The following is a 12,343-nucleotide window of genomic DNA, read 5'->3' on the forward strand; positions in this document are numbered from 1 at the left end:
GAAAATATACAGGCAAAAAATAAATGTTGATGATTACATTTGACACTTAAAGCCTGCTGTATAATTCTGGCAAACAAATTGCAATGGATAATTCTAAGGCCAAAGTTTCCCTTTTTAATGGTTTTCCGGGGGAATAATAGTTCAAATTTAGACATAAGAGCCACATGTGGTTCTAGAGCCACATGTTGAGTGTCACTGGGCTAAGGTGTTACACTGCTCTACAGGGTTGAATGTTTGTGCAGCCATCTCTATAAATAAATCATCCATCTTGGTTGTCCGCATCGATTTTAATACAATGTAAACTGATACACACTGATACATTAATACTGCATGGTTGAGAATTCAAACAAAGGAGCAAAGGTTTATTAACAGTCGGTCTTTGATCAGTGTCTCGTGGTCTAAAAAGAGCAGGGATCTTCAGTCTTAACCTCAGTCTCTGGTTGATAATGTCTCTCTGGATCTGAGTTCCTGGCTGGTTCTTTTCCTCCACAGTCCTCTCTATTAGCCCCTATTTCTGCTTTTCTTTTGAGTTTCTCTTCGTTGTGAATCAACATGTGTTTGGTCAGAGTTCTCTTTTGGTTAAAACCTTTACTGCACTCAAAGCAGCTGAAGGGTTTCTCTTCTCTGTGAAGTGACATATGTCCTGTCAGACCTTGTTTACTCTTAAAACTTCTACTGCACTCTGAGCAGCTAAAAGGTTTCTCTCCTCTGTGAACTGACATGTGTGCTTTCAAAGTTCCTTTTAGTTTAAATCTTTTATTACAAACAGAGCAGCCAAAAGGTTTCTCTTCTCTGTGAATCACCATGTGTTTGTTAAGGTTAGATTTAGTGTAAAATCTTTTACTACAATGAGAACAGCTAAAGGATTTTTCTCCTCTGTGAAGTGACATATGTTTAGTCAGACTTCCTTTATCATTAAATCTTTTACCACACTCAGGGCAGCTGAAGGGTTTCTCTCCTGTGTGAATCACCATGTGCATGTTAAGATTAGATTTATTGCAAAATCTTTTACTACAGTGAGAACAGCTGAAGGGCTTTTCTCCATTGTGAATATACATATGTTCAGTCAGATTTCTTTGCTCATTAAATCTTTTACCACACTCAGTACAGCTAAAGGGTTTCTCTCCTGTGTGAATTCTCAGGTGCCGGAGCAGATGATACTTCCTTATGAATATTTTGCCACACTCTGTACAGCTGTATGATTTCTTCTCAGTCTGCTCATTATTGAGGTTTGGCCGGCATTCTCTGGTCTCTGTCCAAAACTCACTGCCAACACTATCATCAGTTCCAGCAGAGTCTTCAGTCTTGACCCCAGGCTCTGATTGGAAATGTCTCTCTGGATCTGAGTTCCTGGCTGGTTCTGCTCCTCCAAAGTCCTCTCCATCAGCTCCTGTTTCAATCTGCTCACTTTGACTTTGATGAAGCTGTGAGGACTGAGGTTTCTCTTCCTCATCTTCAGTCTTAACAGAGACAGGAGTGAAGGAGAATAAGGTGCAATCAGACTGATTGATGCTGACTTCCTCCTGTTCTTCCTTAATAAGTGGAGGCTCTGGGTCTTCCTGCTTTGCCCCTCTTTGTGCCCCTTTATAGACTATCCCATGCTGGTCCAGTCTTCCTTTTCTTGTGAAATGGTTCTCAGATGCTTGAGGATTTAAAAGTTTGTCTTCTTTTTGATTGTTTCTGTGGATCTTCATTGGAGAATGGTTGTTCAACACATGGTCAAACTCAGAGTAGAAAACTTGATCCATTTCATAGTCAAATGTTACTACACTTTGTGAGATTCTATCATTTCTCACAGAGTTTAAACCCATCTGATCTCTTGTCTCCTTCTGTTCAAAACAATTGTCAGTCTCATGTCCACAAGAGTCCTCAATCTGATCTGAGCTCCTTGCTGGTTCTGCTTCTCCACAGTTCTTTCCACCAGCTCCTGTTTCCATCTGTTCAGTTTGTTTCTGATAAAGCTGTGAGGGCTGAGAGCTTTCTTTATGAGGCACCAGCAAGCCAGGGGAGGGATTCTCTGCACAGCTTTCAGACATTTCCTTTCGTTTCATAAAGTTTGGATCTGACTGAAGATGCTTCTGATTGTTGCATAAATCAATGTTAACATGATGGTTTTTCCTGGGGTCAGATTGAGCAACATTATGAAAATAGAGAATTGCATTCTTAACAAGATTACATCCATTATTTACTGAGGCTGTTTTCTTTCTCTGATAAGTGAAACCTGAATGGTGTAGCCTCCTCTTTTTCCAAAAATCACTTTCAATACTGTCATCAGTTACAACAGACTGTTTGGTCTTTCCATCACTATCGGTTTTGAGATCTAAATGTCTTTCTGGATCTGAGTTCCTGGCTGCGTCTGCTCCTCTACAGTCCTTTCCAAAAGCTCCTGTTGTTATCTGTCTGATTTGTCTCTGATGAAGCTTTGAAAACTGATGTTTCTTTTCATCATCTTCTCTATTCACAGAAACAGAACTGAGGGGGAACATGGTGTTATCAGCTTCTTTCCGTCCATGAAGCTGCTCTCCTTTCTGACTGCGCCACAGTTCCTCATTTTCCTCATTAGCTCCCATTTTTGATTCTCTGTTCTCCTGACTTTGGTTTTGATGAAGCTCTGAAGCCTGACCTCCATTACATTTGTGGCTTTTTAACTGACAACGCCAAGAGAATCTTTGTTGACAAACACTGCAACTGTAAAGTTTCTCTCCTCTGTGACGTACCAGGTGAAGTTTCTGAGAAGACTTATGATTAAATCTTTTACTGCAAAAAGAGCAGCAAAATGGTTTCTCTCCTGTGTGAACCAACATGTGTGATGTCAGGCAGGATTTTAGGACAAATCTCTTTTCACACACAGAACAACTGAATGGTCGTTCTCCTCTGTGACATGCCATATGATATTTAAGAGAAAACCTACGATTAAATCTTTTACTGCAATAAGAGCAGCTGAAGGGCTTTTCCTGTGTGTGTACCAACATGTGTTTGGTCAGAGATCCTTTTTCCTTAAAGCTTCTTCCACACTCAAAACAAGTAAAGGGTTTCTCGCCTGTGTGAACCAACATGTGTTTGGTCAGGCTGGACTTTATGCTAAATCTCTTCTCACAAACAGAACAACTGAATGGTGTTTCCCCTCTGTGGCGTGCCATATGACTTTTCAGAGTAAACGTACGTTTAAATCTTTTACTGCAATAAGAGCAGCTGTAGGGCTTTTCCTGTGTGTGTACCAACACGTGTTTGGTCAGAGATCCTTTTTCCTTAAAGCTTCTTCCACACTCAAAACAAGTAAAGGGTTTCTCTCCTGTGTGAACCAACATGTGTTTGGTCAGGCTGGACTTTATGCCAAATCTCTTCTCACAAACTGAACAACTGAACGGTGTTTCCCCTGTGTGACATGCCATATGACATTTCAAAGTAAACTTACGTTTAAATCTTTTACTGCAATAAGAGCAGCTGAAGGGCTTTTCCTGTGTGTGTACCAACATGTGTTTGGTCAGAGATCCCTTTTCCTTAAAGCTTCTTCCACACTCAGAACAAGTAAAGGGTTTCTCTCCTGTGTGAACCAACATGTGGTTGGTCAGATTTCCTTTTTCATTAAAGCGTCTTCCACACTCAAAACAAGTAAAGGGTTTCTCTCCTGTGTGAATTCTCAGGTGCCGGAGCAGATGATGCTTCTGTTTAAATATTTTACCACACTCAGTACAGCTAAAGCGTTTCTCTCCTGTGTGATTTGTCAGGTGCCGGAGCAGATGATGCTTCCATTTGAATATTTTGCCACACTCTGTACAGCTGTATGATTTCTTCTCAGTCTGCTCATTATTGAGGTTTGGCCGGCGTTCTCTGGTCTCTGTCCAAAAATCACTGCCAACACTATCATCAGTTCCAGCAGAGTCTTCAGTCTTGACCCCAGTCCTGGCTGGTTCTGCTCCTCCAAAGTCCTCTCCATCAGCTCCTGTTTCAATCTGCTCACTTTGACTTTGATGAAGCTGTGAGGACTGAGGTTTCTCTTCCTCATCTTCAGTCTTAACAGAGACAGGAGTGAAGGGGAATAAGGTGCAATCAGACTGATTGATGCTGACTTCCTCCTGTTCTTCCTTAATAAGTGGAGGCTCTGGGTCTTCCTGCTTTGCCCCTCTTTGTGCCCCTTTATAGACTATCCCATGCTGGTCCAGTCTTCCTTTTCTTGTGAAATGGTTCTCAGATGCTTGAGGATTTAAAAGTTTGTCTTCTTTTTGATTGTTTCTGTGGATCTTCATTGGAGAATGGTTGTTCAACACATGGTCAAACTCAGAGTAGAAAACTTGATCCATTTCATAGTCAAATGTTACTACACTTTGTGAGATTCTATCATTTCTCACAGAGTTTAAACCCATCTGATCTCTTGTCTCCTTCTGTTCAAAACAATTGTCAGTCTCATGTCCACAAGAGTCCTCAGTCTGATCTGAGCTCCTTGCTGGTTCTGCTTCTCCACAGTTCTCTCCACCAGCTCCTGTTTCCATCTGTTCAGTTTGTTTCTGATAAAGCTGTGAGGACTGAGAGCTTTCTTTATGAGGCACCAGCAAGCCAGGGGAGGGATTCTCTGCACAGCTTTCAGACATTTCCTTTCGTTTCATAAAGTTTGGATCTGACTGAAGATGCTTCTGATTGTTGCATAAATCAATGTTAACATGATGGTTTTTCCTGGGGTCAGATTGAGCAACATTATGAAAATAGAGAATTGCATTCTTAACAAGATTACATCCATTACTTACTGAGGCTGTTTTCTTTCTCTGATAAGTGAAACCTGAATGGTGTTGCCTCCTCTTTTTCCAAAAATCACTATCAATACTGTCATCAGTTACAACAGACTGTTTGGTCTCTCCATCACCATCGGTTTTGAGATCTAAATGTCTTTTTGGATCTGAGTTCCTGGCTGCTTCTGCTCCTCTACAGTCCTTTCCAAAAGCTCCTGTTGTTATCTGTCTGATTTGTCTCTGATGAAGCTTTGAAAACTGATGTTTCTTTTCATCATCTTCTCTATTCATAGAAACAGAACTGAGGGGGAACATGGTGTTATCAGCTTCTTTCCATCCATGAAGCTGCTCTCCTTTCTGACTGCACCACAGTTCCTCATTTTCCTCTTTAGCTCCCATTTTTGATTCTCTGTTCTCCTGACTTTGGTTTTGATGGAGCTCTGAAGCTTGACCTCCATTACATTTGTGGCTTTTTAACTGACAATGCCAAGAGAATCTTTGTTGACAAGCACTGTGACTGTAGGGTTTCTCTCCTCTGTAATGTTCCATATGACTTTTCAGATTGGCCTTCTTATTAAATCTTTTACTGCAAAAAGAGCAGCAAAAGGGTTTCTTTCCTGTGTGAATCAACGTGTGATGTCAGAAAGGATTTTAGGACAAATCTCTTCTCACAAACAGAACTGAATGGTGTTTCCCCTTTGTGGCGTGCCATGTGACATTTCAGAGTAGACTTCTGATTAAACCTTTTACTGCAATAAGAGCAACTGAAGGGTTTCTCTCCTGTGTGAACCAACATGTGTTTGGTCAGATTTCCCTTTTCGTTCGAGCTTCTTCCACACTCAAAACAAGTAAAGGGTTTCTCTCCTGTGTGGCTTCTTATATGCCTAGTCAGACCTGTTTTCTTTTAATTGTTTTACCACAATCAGGGTACACATGTGATGTCTTGTCAGTCTTTTGTCCCTCAGTTTTAGAACCTGACTGTTTATCTCTGGTCTCCCTCAAGCCATCATTGTCATCAGTTTCAGCTCCAGAGAAGCCCTCAATCATGCCCCTAGTCTCTGGGTGTAAATGTCTCTCTGGATCTGAGTTCCTGGTTGGCTCTGCTCCTCCACACTTTTCTCTGTCAGCTCCTGTTTCCCGCGCTCTCTTTTTCTCACTGGGGTTTTAATGATGCTCTGAAGCCTGTCCTCCAACACAAATGTGTTTTGTTGCCTGACGCTGCTAAGAGAATGTCTGATTACAGTCATTGTAGCTGTAGAGTTTCTCTCCTCTGTCATGTGCCATGTGAAGGTACTGTAGTTTGTCAGTTTATATTTCCATTAAACATTTTACTCTTCTTTCCTTGTTTCACTTTGTGTTCAATAAGGCTTTGAAAACTGAAGTTTCTCTTCAGTATCTTGATGTTTCACAATCACAAGAAAGAAGGGGAACATGGTGGTGTCATTCTCCTCCAGCCCTTGAAGCATCTCTCCCTCCTAACTGCTCAACAGCTGCTCCTGTTCCTCTTTAATGAGTGGGGGCTCAGTGTCCTCCTGATCCAGACTGGAAAGTTCTTCTTGGCTCATCAGAAGCTGCTGGATATCTGCAGGATACAGTGAACAGAAAAAGACAAATACACCATTTCAACAAATTTGAAAATCAACAGCAAGGTATAAATTTCATGTGTCAGTCTGTTTTCAGCATTGTGGAGATGTGAATTTCCATTTCCTATAGGAAAAGGAGGCTTTGGGTAATCTTATGTATTACTGTAACACTTTGATGTAGTGGAGATTTCACTCTTCTCAACTGTAACCCTAATCAATAAATATTAGGGGTGTGACGAGAGGCTTAGCTTACGAGATGAGACGAGATTTTACTATTTTTTTTAATTTCGGAAAAAAATATATGAGTGGAATATATGTCCATCAGACGGCTGAAAGACATAATTGGGAAGCATTCAGATCTATTTAGAAATGTTTAAACTAACTCCTCTTGTACTGAATGTATTTTACTAAACTATGCACTCATGCAATTTTAATCATAATAATTATTAAAGCATTTAGATTATTTTGAAAGTAATTTAAAAACTATTTACAACAGACTGAAAAATATAGAGCTGCATCAGTAAAATCAAACTATTTCTCATCCTCTTTAAGTGCATCCATATTTAAAACACTCATAAAAAATATTTCTGTCAATAACACGTTTGCTTTTTACAGTAATTTAGAGAAATAAATTATTTTATCGTTTTGTAGTCCTTTTTTCTCATATGAGCTTTGACAGTATTGGACGAGACGCACAGATGAACGTGTGTGTTAATGTGTGTGCGTTGGCGAGTGAGTGTGTGTCTCTGCTCTGCTTGCTATCAGACAAACAGGGCCGCTTGACTGGGGCTAAAACTTCGCTCTTAGGAGCCAACAGTGGACTTTGTGGCGCTATAACTGAGTTTGTTTTGCTAGGTTTACCGCGTCAGTATTACGACGGACTGTTGCGCTACACGTTAAGCTTCTGACTGATGATAGCACAGCCAACAGCTGATGGATGTGTGACTGACAGACGGTGAGAAGAGAAGGAGACAGGAAGCAGCGACTGAATCAAAGTTACAAAGTCACATATAGTGACACTATGAGCAAGACTGTGCATATACACGAAATCGCTGAGGCTGCAAAGGTTTCCAGCAGCAGCATTTCATCATTTAACACCATTATGATGAATTTGTTATGCATTGGTGGACCATGCGCGGCCCCGAATAGAACACGTGGAGGAGTGGGTGGGGGATGGAGCGTGATATGAAGACAACATCAGGAAACAGAAGTTTGACTACAGACAACATCAGGAACAGAAGTTTGGCTACAGACAACATCAGGAACAGAAGTTTGACTACAGACAACATCAGGAACAGAAGTTTGGCTACAGACAACATCAGGAACAGAAGTTTGGCTACAGACAACATCAGGAACAGAAGTTTGACTACAGACAACATCAGGAACAGAAGTTTAACAAAAGACAACATCAGGAACAGAAGTTTGACTACAGACAACATCAGGAACAGAAGTTTGACTACAGACAACATCAGGAACAGAAGTTTGACTACAGACAACATCAGGAACAGAAGTTTGACTACAGACAACATCAGGAACAGAAGTTTGACTAAAGACAACATCAGGAACAGAAGTTTAACTACAGACAACATCAGGAACAGAAGTTTAACTACAGACAACATCAGGAACAGAAGTTTGACTACAGACAACATCAGGAACAGAAGTTTGACTACAGACAACATCAGGAACAGAAGTTGAACTACAGACAACATCAGGAACAGAAGTTGAACTACAGACAACATCAGGAACAGAAGTTTGACTACAGACATCAGGGACAGAAGTTTGACTACAGACAACATCAGGAACAGAAGTTTGACTACAGACATCAGGAACAGAAGTTTAACTACAGACAACATCAGGAACAGAAGTTTGACTACAGACATCAGGAACAGAAGTTTAACTACAGACAACATCAGGAACAGAAGTTTGACTACAGACAACATCCAGAACAGTCTCTTCATAGACCTGAAAGTGGCAGTCCACTGACTGCCACCATCCAACCTGACAGATTTTCAGAGGATTTGCTAATAAGAATGGCAGAAAATCCCCCATTTCAGGTGTACAAAGCTTGTTGGTCCAGTCTGAGGTTCTGGAGCAGGTGTTCATTGAGTGTATCTGTTCTTTGCTCCATTCAGCTGCCCTTCAACTCTTAACAGTGTTCCAGTAACTGCAGCTAAAAACCACCCCCAGAGCATGATGCTGCCACCACCATGCTTCACTGTTGGGAGGGTAATGGGCAGTGATGAGTGGTGCCTGGTATCCTCCAGACATAATATGTACAATTAAGGCCAAACATTTCAATTGTGGTTTCATCAGACCAGAGAATCTTGTTTCTCCCAGTCTGAGAGTCTTTCAGGCGTTTATTTTTTATTTACTTGGTGTTTTTATCAGCGGGGCAGGTCTAACAGTTTGACTAGAGAAGACCATACCGCTGTGCCAGAGCTGCGCCTGCGCCGTGCCTGCACCATTGCACGCATGTATCTGTGCGTTGGTCTATGTGCATGTTCGTCTTTTGCACAACTGTCCCGACATCATCAACAGGAGTTCAGACATCATTTTTTAAGCCTCTTCATACACAGACAGTGGTGCTTTGGGTGGATAAAAAGCATATTCTCGAGAAATTCATTATTAATGCGTGCTTATCCCACAGCATTGTCTTTATGATGGTAATTAGAGCAACACAGTGGCTGTTTTTACTACCCCAGGATACAGTATTACCATATTACCACCCATTTCTAGTGAACTGTCTCAAACACAGACTAAAGTGGTCAAAAGTGGGGCTTCATTTCTCCAATCATGATGTGCACAAGGCAATACGCAACGTCTGTCAAACAGCAATGTCTAATGAATGACATGCACCTTTTTGCGCAAGAACTGTTTATTTTCCTCAAGAGTTCAATTTATGTTGAAACCTCTGGAGATCTAAGATCCAGAGACTAGTTTTATATTTATTTTAAAGTTTTATCTTTTAAAGAAAATGAGCAGTATTGTATTCTATGTCAGGTTCACAGATATCCACAGAGATCCAAGATCCAGATAGGAGGTTATTAAAACCTTACACTTATCTTTACCCGTCTGATGTGAAATATAGATGGAGTTAATCGGTGATCGTTGGTTATTTTATGCACTAATGCATTCTGGAACTTTTAATAAAATCACCGTAAAGTAAACACTCAGCAGGACAGAGCTCACCATTGAAGCACAACATGGACATAAATATATTAAAGTCCAGTCTTTATCTGTTAAAAAGCACACGGAACATTACTTCACATTCCCAGATTCTCTGAAATTAGTTTTGGATGATCTCATCTTACCTCTGGGAAGTGGTGAGGGAGGAGAGAGGAGGAAAGAGCGCACGTCTGTGTCATTGATAGAAAAAACAGAGAAACTTTGTTGTGCTTATGCATGCCAACAAGAGCTTGTTTAATGTGTTTCTTAAAGGGATACTTCAACATTTTGGCAAATTTGCCATTTGCCATAATTCCTATAGTCTTAGTTATAGGTTTGTTTCCTTTAGTTGTCGGTGCAAGCTGTTTCTATATCTGGGGGGACTGATATACCAGCTGCACAGCTAATGCTATGTTAGCAGTTGGGATTTTTGCTTTCCCTCATCAAACTCATCAAATATCCAATCCAACAACTCCAAAACGCTCTCGTGGACAAGTTGTGACCTGCACATTCACCGAAATAGAGCAAATTGAAGCTCTTGTGTTTTCTGGTACCTGACATTTTTTAATACAAAATTGAAATCACCAATGCTAAATAAGGTCTGTTTTTGTGTGTGTGTGGGGGGCTTAATTAGCATATGCTAATGCTGTAGGTTAGAAGAGTAATGTTGCAGTTTTCTTTTCCTTCTTTGACTTTTGGATGTCGCCGTTGTGTCCCTCCTGATGATGCGAGTATAATATTTAAGACAATAACAGAGAATTGTGACTCTTTCTACAGTATGCCTTCAGCCTCATATCAATGAGTATGTGAAATTATACCTTATTATTGGATTTAACAAGAGATTCTCTCTTTGCCACATAAACACACAGCGTCTATGATCCGCTGTTAGTAATAACAAGTTTCGACTTTTTTTCCTTGTCATTTCGACTTTAATCTAGATTTGTCCAAAATTACTTTCTCCTTCAAAAATGGCCCTAATCCTCTTCCGTAGTGCCTCTTCTGTTTGTTCAATGATGAAATATAGAGAGGAATTGAAGAGTGTTTGCACTTGTTCCTTTTACAGTTTGCCCCCCTAAAACGGCTGTAAAAACAAAAACATTTCCAAACACTCTAGCCCACAAATGAACATGTGCAGAATCTCCCTGCCTACACCAAAAGACCCGAGTATCCTCAAAAAACAGATCCTCCTAAAGATGTAGGCCCAGGATACAAGACAAACAGTAGCATGTAACAAGAAGAAGCGAGCAAGAGAAGAGAGCGTCAGAGCGCCAAGACACCACTTAAAAAGTTGAAGGGTGGAGTTTCCATCCCTTCCCTGGGCGGAGTGAAAATATCAAGATTGTGGGCAATGGGCAAAGTGAGTGGGGTAAGAGTTCTTTTGTGGGCTACAGAGAACCCCCTACCTGCCTGGCAGGAGAAGAGCGACTCTTCAATAGTTAGTCAGTCTCTGTAGGCTCTAGCCCTGCTCCTTTAGCTCGCCATCAGTCAAGAAGCTAGCCTGGAGAACAGGACCACGGTTGACATAAATCAGAATAAATTTGACAAATAAAGAGTAATTCCTGTGTGCATACAGTTCATACATAGCACTAGTTGAACCACAGTTAATTTCCAGACATTCACTATTTAACAGTAGAGAAATAAACACCTGCAGTGATCATAAATTACATTTACAATATTATTTAGTCATATGACTAAAGTGCTCAGCAGAAGTGCTGAAGCAAGTCAGCATAACCTTTTAGGTAGATAAACATCTTTTGGAAATTAAAGCACTTTTAAAACCATGACACAGACAGTAACAGCAATGTACGGAGCCCGGGAGGTGACATGAACGTGTTTAATACGCGCGCGAGATACTAAACCGCGCGCGTATTATAAAAACAAACAAACAAACAAACAAACAAAACGTTCATCTCACCTCCCGGGCTCCGTAGCGATGTACTTCCAACAGAATGAATTTATGGACTCTTGGCTTCTATTTCAGACAACCATACTGGTTGTCAAACAAACAGGCTAACCGCGTCCATTAAAACGACTGGAGTTGGCTAAGCTAACGCTAGCACATGCAAACAATTGACCTACCAGTCCACGGTTTAAGCCACACACACGACTCGTTCTTCGCGGGTTTGGTAGAAGGCTCCTACAAGTTAACATATTTAAAGCGTTTAATGGCGTTTGTTATTAAAGTGGGAAAACATCAAAAATAAGTTTAAACCAACCCGTGGCTCCCACGCAGCCTCCCCCCCTGCTCCTACTCAGACTGAACCTCACGGCATTATAACTGTGCACAATTGGCCGCGCCGACCCACGTGACCACACGACGTCACAAAAAGCTCAACAATGATTGGCCAATCTGCTCACGTGACATACAAACCGCGAGATCAGGAATACCGCGATGTTTGGACACGAGAATAATTTGTGGGCAGAACTAGAGGGAGCGCAGGCTGCTCAGGATCGGTCACCTGGGTTACAGTAAGCTTTTCAGTCCATACGGTCGTTATACTTGGAAGAACACAGGGAATTTACCATCAACAGATGTTTTCTCACTCATCAGTGTCCGGGGAAGTAAAGCTTTACCTCTTCAAAGTTTAAGTGGGAGAATTTATGATCTTAGAGATTGAAAGGTGTAACCGTGTCCTTAGCTTGAACCAAAAGATTAACGACCTATGACCCTTTATCTAAATAGATCTCAGCTATCTACCGTAGATCATGAGATGTGGTGAATTTTGGGGGAAGGTGAATGTCCCTTTTGGCCTGTATTTCCTCAAAGATGTCACATTGGCTCCTTAAAGACTGAAAAGGTGTCATGAAACCAAAGAGAGGAATGTTCCTCTCTTTCTCAGAATGGTGAAAGGGTTTCATCAGAGGTAATGC

At 41.0% G+C, this 12,343-nt stretch overlaps 1 protein-coding gene across 2 annotated transcripts; it reads right to left on the bottom strand.

Annotated features, from left to right (window-relative positions):
* Window positions 1–280: 280 nt before the first annotated feature.
* Window positions 281–11,718, bottom strand: LOC121521831. Of its 2 annotated transcripts, XM_041806009.1 has the most exons (4): window positions 11,689–11,718; window positions 11,552–11,609; window positions 10,876–10,970; window positions 281–6,306 (listed from the first exon to the last, which is right to left on the bottom strand). In XM_041806009.1, the coding sequence occupies exon 4, from the start codon at window positions 5,271–5,273 to the stop codon at window positions 399–401; it is 4,875 nt and encodes a 1,624-aa protein (XP_041661943.1). In that variant the 5' UTR covers window positions 5,274–6,306; window positions 10,876–10,970; window positions 11,552–11,609; window positions 11,689–11,718; the 3' UTR covers window positions 281–398. The 2 variants fall into 2 exon arrangements, with proteins under 2 accessions (XP_041661943.1, XP_041661944.1); XM_041806010.1 differs by lacking the exons at window positions 11,552–11,609; window positions 11,689–11,718 and adding an exon at window positions 11,388–11,538.
* Window positions 11,719–12,343: the final 625 nt, after the last annotated feature.

Source organism: Cheilinus undulatus, linkage group 14 (assembly GCF_018320785.1).
Source record: "Cheilinus undulatus linkage group 14, ASM1832078v1, whole genome shotgun sequence".
Lineage (NCBI taxonomy): Eukaryota > Metazoa > Chordata > Actinopteri > Labriformes > Labridae > Cheilinus > Cheilinus undulatus.